General features: G+C 28.0%; 1 protein-coding gene across 1 annotated transcript; it reads right to left on the minus strand.

Moving 5' to 3' along the window:
- Positions 1 to 11814: 11814 nt before the first annotated feature.
- LOC106414685 (transcription factor ORG2-like) lies at positions 11815 to 13294 on the minus strand. Its single transcript, XM_013855294.2, has 2 exons — positions 12980 to 13294; positions 11815 to 12539 (listed from the first exon to the last, which is right to left on the minus strand). Exons 1-2 carry the CDS (start codon positions 13292 to 13294, stop codon positions 12096 to 12098), a joined length of 759 nt encoding a protein of 252 aa, XP_013710748.2. The 3' UTR covers positions 11815 to 12095.
- Between the last annotated feature and the right edge of the window lie 1603 nt (positions 13295 to 14897).

The raw sequence follows: 14897 nt of genomic DNA on the forward strand, positions 1-14897 counted from the left end.
TTTATTTAGAAAGACATGTATTCGAAAAAGTGGCATATTGTCTTCAGGTGAAGAATATCATGTAAAGATATTAAAACCAAAAAAAGTTCATACTCACTGCATCAAAGAAATGTTATATAAAGATTAAGGAATAATCACTTTACCAGAACATGTAATTAATAGAAATTCATGAACAATGATTATATACTTTTTCAACATAATGCAGAAAAAGAGACTAAACTGAAAGTTAGCCAAAAAGATGGAATTTGATCAGCAAAACCCATAGCAGTTGAGTGATTCGAGCGCTATCTGCCAACTTATCTATTTTGTATTTTTTTTTTCTTGAAACTTGTTAAATTTCATAATTTGGGAAAATAGAAAATTCGCTTACACCGGTTAAATTATTCAAAATGAGTGGATTGGCATCATTTTCACCAGGTCAGAGTAGTCTATAATACAAACCACATCTTTTCATTGGTAAGCTGTCATACACTTTATTGCCTGAGTACTTCAAAGTTCAAACTCTGCATGAAAAGGTGTAAGATTGCATCAAACATTTCTTACTCCCATTGCGTTGCTGCATAGTCCCCTTTGTACTAAACTATCTCTTTCTCATGCATAAAATCAGATTCCTTCCTGCCTCTGTAAATGTAAAAACATCATCCTATAGTGTATATTATTTGTGGGAAACTTGAAAGATCAATGATCATCCTTACAAACATGCACACGTTGTGCTTTTTTCCATAATTTCTTTTTCACCTCTTCCACTGTTAAAATGTCATTGCATTATATGATCCTTATTATTAAAGACTTTATCAATTCAGTTTTTTTTTTCTCATATATACCATATGTTTATGTTTTAGAGTTTATGGTTAAAGGTATAGTGTTTAGAACTTATGATATTTATGGTTTTTTTTTTAGCTTAGACGGGGTAAAACTCTAGTTTGTGTGTTTATGGGAGTAGAACAAATAATCTTTATATTTGTGAATACAGTTGCGGTTAAAAGTAGTCTTTGGTTATATATAATATTTGGTAAGATTCAAGTTTAAACCGCTAGTGGACATTTAGAAAGTACAAGATTTACATTCTTCATCTGCACCAAAATGTATACACTGTGTATCACAAATTATACTCGTTGTTTTTAGATTCTTATTGACCGCTAAACTACCTGAAATGATTCGGAAAATAAAAAGTTTTAATTTTGGTGAACATTGTAATTTTAAGCAAAATATAAGAAAGGGTTGACGTTTGTAATTAAATGTTGAGATCTCGTTATAATTCAAAACAAAATGTTTTCATATTTCATTATATTTTGGTTAGTCAAGTTTCTAGTAAGCTTGCCATTTTAATCGAAGAGTTGTAACTACCAAACGCAAACTCTAAAACTTAAAATTCTAACTCATAATCATAAAATATAAACTATCAAAATATAAATAGCCAAAATACATAGATTTTAAAAACTTATAATTTTTTTTAGATATTTAAATTAATCATTTTTCTTAAATCTAAATTAAATCTAAACATATGCATAAGCATAAACATCTCACGAGTTAAAATATTAAATAAATGTGAAGCTCGTTAGTCTTAATTCAATTAACATCAGTTGGTGATCTATCATGTATAAGCACAAACCACTATCGATTTAGGGTCAACTTGTCGTCTCTATCCAATCATTACCCATAAGACATTTGCTTCCTCATCCACGACACTATTCTCTTCCACTTCTGCATCTTTCTTGTTGTGGATGGCGGTTCCGATAATTCTTGTGGTTCCGATACATAAAACCTACGTGAATTATTGATGTCCATTAGTCTATTTCGAGGAAACACAGCAAACTTCCCAAAGCTTGCTGTTATTCTTTCCCATTAATGTGAATCGTAGGAGTTCCCATGTCCCTACATCTCTATCATCATAAAAACTAACCAAACGGCTTCTCAAAATCATGTATTTAATGATTTGTAATTAAGTTGACAGGAGCATCGATTAAGTAAATTTTAAAAAGATGCTATTCTAAAAATTTATATAAAAGATAGCACTCATTGATTAAATTTTCTAAAATAATACTCATTTGTCATGAAAATTATAAAATTACTCTCATTCCTAAACCCTGATCCCACCTCCACCCACTCATTTTTAAAAAGATGCTATTCTAAAAATTTATATAAAAAATAGCACTCAAGCCATAAATAATTCTTTTTTAAAAGTACCCTAAGTAGGCTACCACTTTTCAAAAATATACTTAATCAAAAATACATTAGATATGGATTTAGGGTTTAGTGATTATTGTTTACGGTTTAGTATTTTAGGGGGTGGGTTGAGTTTATAAATATTTATAAATTCTTCTTAAAAATTTATAAATAATTTAATAGAGTTAGTTTAATCTTTTTATCTAATTTGTAGTAAATGCATTTTTAATTGTTAAGTAATGTTATTTTAGGATTTTTTTCTCGTGTGCTAATCTTGTCAAAACATGATTTAGTTCTATTTGAGAATCTTACTCTAATATATTCTTTAAATTTATAAATTTTAATTTAATATATTTTATCAGATTAATTTATATATTTTATGTATTTTGAATAAAAATACATTCTTACATGAGGTTTGAAAAAAATAACAGTAAAATAATAAAATGAAAAACCCGATTAGAGATGAAATTCATTTGGCCCCTTATATGTTTCTCGAGGGTAGGGATATTATTCATATACATCTACACTAGTGAGCTGTTTATCAAATTTTTGCAATCGATGTTCAATCCTGAAGAGAAGAAAGAGATCTTCGGGAGGTGGGTTTTTATGATCCGATAACTAATCAAACTTACTTCAATCTTCCCGCTATTCTCGATTTTCTTTAAAAAAAGCGATCAACCAACAAGAATAGTTCATGATATTTCTTAGAAGGCGTGGATCGTAAAGAATTAAGTCTTAATAAAACGAAATCGAATTAATGAAATATAAAAAAGGGGATGGTAAAGACTCATATATAGGTTAGTATAAAATTTTATCTTCTCTTTTCTTTCCTCCTCTTTCATTTACATCATATTTCTTTTAATTTATTAGAATTTTCATTTATTATTAGTATTTTTTAAGGTACCAAAACTCAAAAGTACCCTTCTAACAACTACAATGTTTTATAATAATAAACAAATTTATTAAAATAATTCTGGATCTGTAAATTAGAAATTTTGTATATAACAAAACTTTGTTGTATAGAAAATAATATTGTATATATGAATAAAAATAAACAATCCACTGTTTTGTTGTTTATATAAAGTTTTATATATAAAATTAATAATTTATGATTTTAATGAGATCATAGATTTATCTAAATTTTTTCAAATATTATTATTTTATCAAATTATGTCATATTTTATTCCGGTTTAATTTGAAACCAATAATTTTATTAACATATACTTAGGATTATTCACACAGATTAAAAAAACATCTTTTACATTTTCTAAAAATCATTAACTTTTTTTTTACTTAATCACAATTCAACCAATAATGCATAATATTATTGGTCGTATAGCATTAATTGTTAATATATTTTACATAAAAATTGAAACACCATCTAATTTGATTCAAAAAAATTCTTTTAAAACACAATTATTAAAAATGGAATGTGCCAATTTTTGATGTTTTCTCCAGCGAGGTAGTAGTACCTCTCGTACTCGCACATGTTAACACGACCACTCAAATTTTAGGGACAATGGAGGGACAAATGCATACGTTTTTGCTTACCTAAAGCTAAGTTTTTAGTTCTCCCTCTATTAGAGCATCTCCAAAAAGACTCTCTATTATAAAGTTTTGCAAACTCTATATTTGAAGTTTCAAGTTGTTCTTCTCCAAAAGTAAAACTTCAAATTTAACTTCAAAATTATTTATAATTTACACTATGCTCCTTAATATAAATCCATAAAACTTTTGTAGATAACTAGCACATATATAAAATATTATAATAATATTAATTAATAAAATATTATAGTAATATTAATTTATAAAATATTACACTAAAATATAAAATTAAAAATAGAAATACATAATTAAATATTAAACTACAAGAAAAATACCACATTATTACATAAAATTATTTCAAAATGCATTGTCAACAAAAAAAAATATTTTAAAATGCTCAATTTTCGGTTATACAAAATTTGTTTGGAAAATATTTTAAAAGTTCTGAAGAAAATTTACTAGACTATTAGTGTTGATGTAATATTTAAATTTGTGTAATAATTATGTCTTCATGTATATATCTTCTTAAAAAAAATTATTAAGTTTCTTTTGTATTATTCTTGTTGTCTAATTCTACTTTTAAAATATTATAAATCTTATTTTGATTTTTAAAAAAACTTCTATATGTAAAATTTTAATTTATAGAAATAAATTTGAAATATTTAAAGTATACAAAAGTTTTAAAGATTAAAATTATGGATGAGAAAATACTTAAGAATCATAAATGTGATGTATAATTAATTATAAAGACCAAGATGCAAATAAAAAAATGAAACTTCAAATTTAGAGTTTTAAGAAGTGAAACTTCATATTTGAAGTTTCACTTCTTAAAACTCTAAATTTGAAGTTTTGAAGTTTCTTTTTCGAGAGCAAAAAACTCTATATTTGAAGTTATAAAGTTTCTTTTGGAGATGCTCTTACAGAAGGATGTATGTTTATAATTTTCATACTTATTAAGAAAGCATTTAAATTTTAGTTATCAATGCATTATTTTCTGTAATTAACTATTTTCTCAATTATTAATCAATAAAATTTTATGAAACAAAAAAGTTTATAATTTATCATTAACCAATGCATTACAAAATATATAAATATATATATTTTTGAACGATTTTTTTCTAAAACATGGATCTTTATGGAACGGAGAGAATATCTGTTATTTAATTCACCGTTGAACCTATTATGATTGGAATATTATTGACTTCCGTATATATGTGGACAAAGGATTAAAAAAATAAATCCATGCTGTTTTTTAATCAAGAAACAATATTATATATGTTTTATTGTTAAGATTACATAATAAAAAATACAGAAATTGTATTCTATAACCACAAAAAAAAATTAAATTTGCTAAGTAACCAAAAACACCTTTTATTTCTTTCTTTCTCTTCCTATTTCTCTCAATTCTCTTTCTACAAAACTATTTTTTTTTTGGCTATTACACAAATAATCTCTAAATATTAAAGTGTTATACGACTTATCATACTTCTTTTTTTTTTATCAAATACACGGCTTATCATAGTATAAAATAAAGGGAAATTAGGCTGTATAACCTTCAAACAAATTATAATTCACCTACTATCTAAAAGACCTAATTTATCTATATACCCTGTACATAATATACATTATTTCCATATTGCCCCTATATTCAACCGGTGAAACCTACTACCAAAAAAACTTAAATAAATAATTAATTAATGTAACAAGTAAAATATGTGGCCACGTTGTATTCACTCTCACCTCTCAAGATAATTAGATAGCTTTCATGAAGATGAAGATGAACGTGATCTTTTATTATGCACACATCTTCTTAAACTGAATTTATTCTCATGAGAAGAACAAAGAACAACGATGAGGACGTATACGGTGAGCAAACATAACAACTCTTTCATTTTTTTTCCTCTTTCTCTTAAATCATTGATTCTCACATCATGCTTTTGGTTTCATACTTTGTTTTCATTTCTTTTTTGTTTTAGTGATCCAATGGTGAAGAATAACGACGGCGGACCGGTAAAAGCGTCGCCGTGTCGGAAAAAGGAAAAGAGATGAAGATGATCTCTATATGGTAGTGAAGAATAATGACGGTGAACAAAGTGAAGGTGTATCAGCATGTTTGACATAAGAAGAATTGAAGAAGATGAACTTATCGTCTATACTATATTCGGGAAAGGAATAGTATAGTATATATTCTTTAGTGTAGTTATTTATGTAAAGTTATATATATCTAGGGGTGGGCGTTCGGGTACCCATTCAAGTTCGGTTCGGGTCTATTCGGGTTTCGGGTTTTCGGGGTCAAAGATTTTAGTCCCATTCGGATATTTCTAAATTTCGGTTCGGGTTCGGTTCAGATCTTTGCGGGTTCGGTTCGGGTTCGGATAACCCATTTAAATTATTTTTAAAATTTTAAAATTCATTATATATTTTAAAATACTCAAAATCTATAAACAAAATAATATATTACATATAAATTTGAATAACACATATCAAAATACGTAAACTTAACATATAAATTGGTTTGATTTGAATATTTGGATAGAGAATAAATAAATATTTTAAGTATTTTTGGTATTTTGAGTATACTTTAACTATTTAAAACATTTACTTTTGATTATTTGTATATATTTTCAACTATTTTGGATAAGTTAAAAGTATCAAATATATTTTGGATATTTTTTAATATACATTAAATATAAAAAATAATTAATATATAGGTTTATATATAAATCTATTTCGGATACATTCGGGTACCGAAATATTTTGGTTCGGATCGGGTTCGGTTCGGTTCTTTAAATACCAAAATTTTAGACCCATTCGGATATTTAATCAATTTCGGTTCGGGTTCGGTATTACTTTTTCGGATCGGGTTCGGTTCGGTTTTTCGGATCCGGGTTTTTTGCCCAGCCCTATATATATCTAAACAATCCCTTAAAAATGTAATCATCTTCATATTTATAAATTTGATAGTTTTCTTCTATGTCATTTTGTGTAATTGATTGTAATATGAAATTCATACTATATTGGTTTAAGTGTAATGATTAAAACCAATTTTGGATAGATGACAAATAAACTCTTATATTAAGGTACTATACTACATTTCTCAACTATAAATAATATTTATATAGTATAAATTAATATTACATAATATTATGTATTATTTTAGATTTTGATATTTGGATTTAGAGTTTATATTTGAGTTTATGGTTTAGTAATTAGTGATTAGGGTTTAGTATTTAGAGTAATAGGGGTGAGTTTGAGGCCAGTATTAGATTTTGAGATTTGGGTTTAGAGTTTAGGGTTTAAGGTTTATATTTGGGTTTAGGGTTTATATTTGGGTTTAGGGTTTATACTTGGGTTTAGGGTTTAGGTTTTAGTGATTATGATTTAGGGTTTAGTATTTAGAAGGGCGGGGTTGGGATTTAAGTTTAGTGAACATGTATCGTTTCATTTGACGATTAATAAAGAGTGTTAGTGTTCTATTTTGTTCACCAATATGTACTATACTATTTATTTTACTCCATTTTGTTTAGGTTTAAGGGCTATACTTGGGTTTAGGGTTTAGTGATTAGAGTTTAAAGTTTAGTATTTGGAAGGTGTGTGGTTAAGGTTTGGGTTTAGTGATAGCAGTTTAGGGTTTAATATTCAAAATATGTCTTCAAGTGTCCAATATTGGAAAAAAATTTATAGATTGTATATGGGTTTATAGGTTCCTATCCAGGATTTAGATTTACAAAGTAGAGGTTTGGGTATAGTAAACCATATTATATATATATATACTATTTGGGTTTATGGTTCCTTAATTAGGGTTTAGTTTTAATAATTAATTGTGTGTCTTGCATTATTGTTGTATTTTTGCGGGTGAAGAGAATTTACTATTTGCATTTTATACTATGGATACACCATTGAATTTTTTTGATTATTTTAAACATTCGTGTACTATACTACTTAGACTATATATAATAGAAAATATGTAACATGCTAACCAAGTAAATGTGCCTTCAAGTGTCCAATATTGGGAAATAATTTATAGATTGTATTTGGGTTTATAGGTTCATGCATAGGATTTAGATTTAGTAAGTAGAGGTTTGGGTTTAGTAAACCATATTATATTTTTTGTTCTATTCTATCTGGGTTTAGGGTTTATACTTGGGTCTAGAGTATATACTTGAGTTTAGGGTTTAGTGATTAGGATTTAGGGTTTAGTGATTAGCATTTAGGGTTTAGTATCGGAGATTGAGGTTTGTGTTTAGTGATAACAGTTTAGGGTTTAGTATTCAAAAGTTAGGGTTTAATATAAAATTAGTTTCATTCAAATGTTTGACAATGTTAGGGTCATGTCTAGTTCAAGAACGTTTTTTCATCAAGAAGTAATTTTAATTATTTCTTCTCGTACTATTTTACATATGATGCTCAACTAATATAAATAGAATAAACATTTGTATACTATTTTATACAATGTCCATATTATGTATGTATAGTACTTGAAAATCTTATAAAAGATTATATATTTAAGATTTTGATTTTCTTTTAAATATATATTATACCTTAGATCTGGGTTTAGGATTTAGTGGCTAGGGTTTAAAGTTTAGTAATTAGGAGTTGGGTTTAGAGTTTAGTATGATATTTTTCATCTTTATATAGTTAGTTTAATATCACAAAATATTATATATATTTTCAGATTTTAATTTTATTTTAAAATTATAAATATATAATATAGTTTACATTTGAGTTTGGGTTTAGTGATCCATTTAGGGTTTAGTATTTAAAATTTGGAGTTAGATTTAGGTTTATATTTGAGTTTATGGTTTATATTTGGATTTAGGGTTTAGTGATTAGGGTTTAAGGTTTAGTATTTAGAGATTAGTTTCAGATTGAGATAAGTTTTAGTATCTAGATTTAAGGTTGATGTATAATTAATATTCTATATTATTTTGGTGATATGAAGTAGAATTAATGAAATGTTAGTGGTTATTATGTATGTGATGTGGCTGTGTTATTTTCCTTTTGTTGGTGACAGTTTGCATTAATTATTGGCCACACTTGGATTTTGTCAACGTTATCTCTACTTCTTTAAGCCACCGGCAACTTGTATGAATCAATGGTAAAACCGGTGAAAATGAAGCACAATTGTTAGATAATACATTATGTCAAAATCAGTGTTGCACTTAATTTCTTTCCCTACTTGGTCGTTTCAAAAATTCACCCTAAAATAAATAGTGGGGTCTCTAAAGGGGCTAGAGGTTGACACGAGCTATTCAACGCATGAACCTGGTCCAGTCACTATCAAAGATATTGTGTGAGATCCCCCCAAAACTGATATTACATGTATAAAACTATAAGAAGATTACTATTTATATATTGGAAGATGACTCAGCTTGACGAAACCATGTTGCCGGCTCGTGAAATCAGGTGGAATATGCTTTCGTCCCAAACATTTTCGATGGTGTAAGCCTATACATAAGCATCTTCATGGTGACATCAGCCTATACATAAGCATTTGATTTTAGTTATCTGTCTTAATACAATGCAGCCTCATTATTTAACACAACAAGACCATTATAATATTTTGGTCAACTTGATGTCATCTAGGTCGACCCTTAAATATGTTCTGATTTAGTTATTCTCCCAAGAACTGGTAAAAATATTCCCAATTTGTAAATGTGAACCAATTACCCACATTAATTTCATAACTAATATAATACTTTGCAAGTTACAGCTATAATCCCGTAAATTATTCTTATTTGATGTCATATATGTTTTTAACCAAGCCAAAGAGACCAAACCTCTCCAAACCACTTTTTTTTTTTCACTTCACCTAAATAAACCAAGTTCAAAGATAACCAAAACTCTTAAGTTTTTTGTGCTTTGATGTCTTCCTAAATGTATCGTCTTCCTGCTATAATATTTTTGTGACCACATCATCAGTCTATGCTACAACATTCGTTTGTGTCGTCAATCTTCTCTCATCTATTAAACAATTTTTTTATTAGTTGTGAAATTTGAATTTGTTTTTTAAAAGAATATTTGGATAAACAGATTAAACAACAAGCTTATTTCAAGGGAAAATGGATAATATATATTTGGATGATATAACCAAAATTTTGGAACATATGAAAAAATGTATGACACATATGGTAATATGATGTCTATTTTGAAGCAAAACAAAATCTTTTGAAAGATTGCTGAAGTTTTATACTCTGTAGAACACATTTAAAAACTTTGGTGTCTATGTCAAAGCATGACTAAAAGAACACATTTAGAACACATTTACAATCTTTGAAGACTTCCACTGCCATTGTGGTTTGCAACTCAACTCCCTACGAAAGATAAAGCCATACCATTATTGCCTTCTAAGTTCTTAAAACTCTTTCTAATTTTTTTTCTTCTAAATTTGAATTTGGCGACCAAAAGTTAAAACTAATTATGTGAAATTTATTTTTCCGTTGGTTTAGATCAATGAAACTGTAACGCTCCGACCGCCCACAGTTAATGAACCACCACGCCGCAGCTAATTGTTTATGATTTAGTATTTAAAGGATAAGGTTGAGTTTATAAACTTCTATAAATGATATAGAAGATTGCTTTAGTTTTTTTGTCACAAGTTTAAGTTATTTATGAAAATGATTATATTTTAAAATAATTTTTTTTTAAATGGTATTGAATTTGTGATAAAGTTGAAACTCTCCTTTGGGTCTACGCGTTTGGACATTATCGGCGATGTTAGCCATTGTGATTATTTCCTGATGAAATTGCGGTGCTTATTACCGCTGAGGCGAGAGTTCCAAAGTTTTTAATCTAGTTACAAAAAAAAACGTTGTGCATAGTACAGTATACCTCTGTAATAATTCTGATGTTTGTACGGCAAAGCAAGCAAATACATACTTTTATGAGCTAGGGGTCAACAAGTAAACAAAATGCTCATGTATACAATTTTATGTTGTTAGAATATACATAATCAATTTGTTTATTTGTTGACCCCAAAACAATAAAATTTATCTCATTGAATTAATATTACATAAATGTCAGGCTGGTTAGTATTCATTCAATTAACAACGGTCGATGATCTTCATGTAAAGGTACTATCGATTTAGGGCAAATCAGAATAGAAAAGCTTAGTTTATCATATACTTCATCTGTTCCTGAAAATAAGATTTTCTAGAGTATGCACGCTTATTAAGAATTTAATAAATATTTATAATTTAATTTATTTTTTACTTTATTATACACTTTCCAATAACTTTCTACCAATGAAATTTAATCAATTCAAATATTCTCAATTAATGTTCCTCAAAAGTATAAAAAAACACCTTAACAATATAGAAAATATATCTTTGTAGAACAAGAAAAAGATCTAAAACATCTTACTTTCGGGAATGGAGGTAGTATTCAAGTAGGCACTATCGATAATAATTACTTTTGACAAAGAAAGATATTATTGACAGTGGGATAATTATGTTTATTCTAAAATAATTTATCTGTCGCAAGACTTTATAATATCCAAGGGCGGTAATAAATACCAACACTATTTTTTGGTTAGTTTTGCAATCTACTTAATGCGTACTTCCCTCCGTTATGATTTAGAATTTTCGTACTTTTTAATAAAATATTCTCTGTACCGTTTTAAGTGGTGTTTAAGGTTTTTACAAAAAGATTAAAAAAATACAAATTTTCATGCAATTTATCTTGGTTACATAAAATTGTATTAAAAAAATCAGTCTAACCAATAAGAAAAACATGTAATATTTTGTAATTGGTTGCAAATTTCAATTGACATTAAATTTTAACTAGAAATGTGAGAACATCACTTATTATGAAACAAAATAAAAATGCTTAAACACCACTTAAAATGGTACGGAGGGAGTATTAAAAAACTTTTTAATAAAACATATTAAAACTTACCAATAAATGCATAGTTTTTGTAATTTTATATTTTCTATATTTTTAAACTAATAAAATTTTAAAAAGTGCAATTAATATTTTTGAACTTCACAATTTTCATTATTAGTTGACAAAAGTTATATTAAAAATATAAAATATGTATCTTTTTGAAATAAAAATTTTCTCTGAATCTTCTAAGAACAGAGAGAATAATATATATATCTCCAAGTTCGATGGATAGACAGACAAACGGCTTCTCATTATTTAATGATTCGTGATTAAGTCTTTAAATGGTAGGACCAACAATTAAATAAATAAGTTTCAACTACTCACCGATATTTTGCTTTTTTGTCCTGTCCACACACCGACAAATCTTCTAAACACACTTTAACTTTCTCATTTTCTTATTAAAACATCAAAATCAACTAGCGTATTCCTGTAAACTAATAAACGTGAAATTTATTGTAATGAAAAGGACGACACAGTTAAAACGGAACATAAACATATTATCACTTAAACGAGTTTCCACATTTCTCATACAGGTACAAAACCCTTTGACTTAACTCTTCGCAAATTAGCTTGTAATGATCAATCTTGTCCACTTGAAGATGCAAAGTGTAGAAGAGTCGTTCTCCCCGAGAACTCGAAGATGAAACATCGACGAGAACAAACTCATCTTCTTCTAATCCACTCATCACATGATATATTGAAAAATTATGAATCTTGGACGACGAGATTTGGACCATTACTTCGTTGTCTCTAAGCATAGTTGCAAAAACGGTGGAGACATCACTAGCAACCACCTTTGGTTGCGGCTTAACGTGACGTTCTCTTTGACCCAATACTCGCACCAAGAGGTCTTCCTTCTTATGTTTTAGTTTCTTCACTTGCTCTTGCAGCTCCGGTATGTACTGCACGCTCCGTGAAACCGTCCGAGGAATACTTAGCTTCTTCTGCAATAAAATAAAGCCAAAAGAAGATAAAAACGGTTGATAACATATTCTTTTTTTCAATAGTACTAAACTAAGTAACTAAGAGCATCAGCAATGCCGATACTCTCGGCTCGATAACCCAGGTAAGTTTTTTAGATTATTTTATTATTTTTTTTTTCAGCTTAAAAAAAAAGAAAAAAAGGGAACCAATCGCGGGTTTTCACGTGGCGATGGGATCCGTGCACAGCAACGAGTATGTCGGAAAATTGGTCCTTAACTAGGGATTGCAAAAGACTAATTTGACACAGATTCTTCAATTTTAAGGATCCCACAAATTATTATAATAACTTAATGCTAAGGATTTTTTGTTAAGAATCATTGTTGCAGATGCTCTAACTATTGCTAATAGGTTTTGATATAAAATGTATTAAGACGACATATCATAGTAGGTACTTAATTACCGTCTCATTAGAGCCAGGAAGACATGAACTAAGAGATGAGAACAAATAGCTGATTTTCTTGCGACGGTTACGCTCATTAGCATTGTGATTAAGCTTTTTGATCATGACCGAATCGTTGTCTGTTCCATTTCTCTCAGACGGAACAGAAACCCCTAAGCTGGGCTGATGATGAACCACTTCATACGTCTTCGGTACTGGAAAATCAAGAAACGTGCCGTTGCTATGGTACTTATCTCCGACGACGTTGTAGCTCTCGTATTCTACCATCGACGCCCACTGACAGTTTGGGAACAATGGAGTGTCCAATGCATGCATTTTTGTTGATTAAAGATAAATTTTTAGCTTTTTCTCTTGATTCTATTTTGGTTGGGATTGTACGGAACTAGGGGTGGGCGTTCGGGTACACATTTGGGTTCGGGTTTCGGATTTTCGGGATCAAAGATTTTAGCCACATTCGGGTATTTCTAAGTTTCGGTTCGGGTTCGGTTCGGATCTTTGCGGGTTCGGTTCGGGTTCGGATAACCCATTTAAATGATTTTTAAAATTTTAAAATTCATTATATACTTTAAATTTCTCAAAATCTATTAATAAAATAAAATATCACATACAAATTTGAATAACATATGTTAAAATACCTAAACTTAACATATAAATTGGTTCGGTTTCAATATTTTGATAGAGAATCAATAGACATTTCAAGTATTTTTAGTGTTTTGAGTATATTTTAGCTATTTTAGACATTTACTTTTGACTATTTGTATTTATTTTCAAATATTTTAGACAACTTAAAAGTATCTTATATATTTTGGATGTTTTTAGTATACATTAAATCTAAAAATAATTAATATATTTAGGTATATAAATCTATTTCAGATATATTCGGGTACCCAAAATATTTCGGTTCGGGTCGGATTCGGATTCGGTTCTTTAGATACCAAAATTTTGAACCCGTTTGGATATTTAATCAATTTCGATTCGGATTCGATACTACTTTTTCGAATCGGGTTCGTTTCAGTTTTTCGGATTCGGTTTCTTTCCCCACCTATACGGAACCACTGATGGAATATTAATGACCTGCGACATACATATATATATATATATATAGATATATAGATAGTACTATTGACCAAATAAACAAATAAATCTCTGTTGTCACATCACAAACACTTAATACAAAAATTATAACGAGGAATCTTATGTTTGTAAACTAAATTGTAAGCAACTAAGCATATACCACAAGCATATACCACACGCGCATCTCATTTGATAAGATAATTAACGTGGTACTATCTGGGGCACGTATTTATTTATTGATAAAACTAGTTGAATTTTGTATAAACGAATAGTTTTCCTCAGGAATAAGATATATTCTCTCTGATTCATAAAAAGTCATATTTAGCCAAAAAAATTTCCGTTATACATTACATTACTTTACTTTTTAATTATGAGTTATTAATAGTAGTGTGAAAACCCACATACTTTTAATATACTTTATATTAAAATAAATATTATAAATGTAACATTTAAATGAATATTAATTATATTTAATTTATAAAATTAATATACTTAATGATAATCTATTATTAAAATAAATATTAATTGTATTTTAACTTAATAAAAATCTAATTATTTAATATTAAATTATTTAATAGCATGGTGGGTTATATTATGGTTGATATCCCTTATATATTAAAGGAGAAGCATTGTAAAAAAATGCATTCACACTATATATTTTGTATTTTTTAATATAAAACTCACATGCATGGTTCCAATAAAACTTTGAATTTTTCGGTTCGAATCAAAACAAATAACGAATCAACAGCTAAACTATATATATATATATTATTTTTATAGTTTACAGATAAAGTTGAGAAAAATATTTATATATTTTGATTCGATTCGTTATCCGTTTTGATTT

Source organism: Brassica napus, chromosome C8 (genome assembly GCF_020379485.1).
Source record: "Brassica napus cultivar Da-Ae chromosome C8, Da-Ae, whole genome shotgun sequence".
Taxonomy (NCBI): Eukaryota; Viridiplantae; Streptophyta; class Magnoliopsida; order Brassicales; family Brassicaceae; genus Brassica; species Brassica napus.

Bases quoted from the DNA above. Each gene is read 5' to 3' on its own strand.
- LOC106414685 (XM_013855294.2), bottom strand. From the start codon at position 13,294: ATGCATGCATTGGACACTCCATTGTTCCCAAACTGTCAGTGGGCGTCG. The intron at 12,540-12,979 runs GTAATTAAGTAC...ATTTTATTGCAG, and splicing joins TTCCTGGCTCTAATGAGACG to AAGAAGCTAAGTATTCCTCG.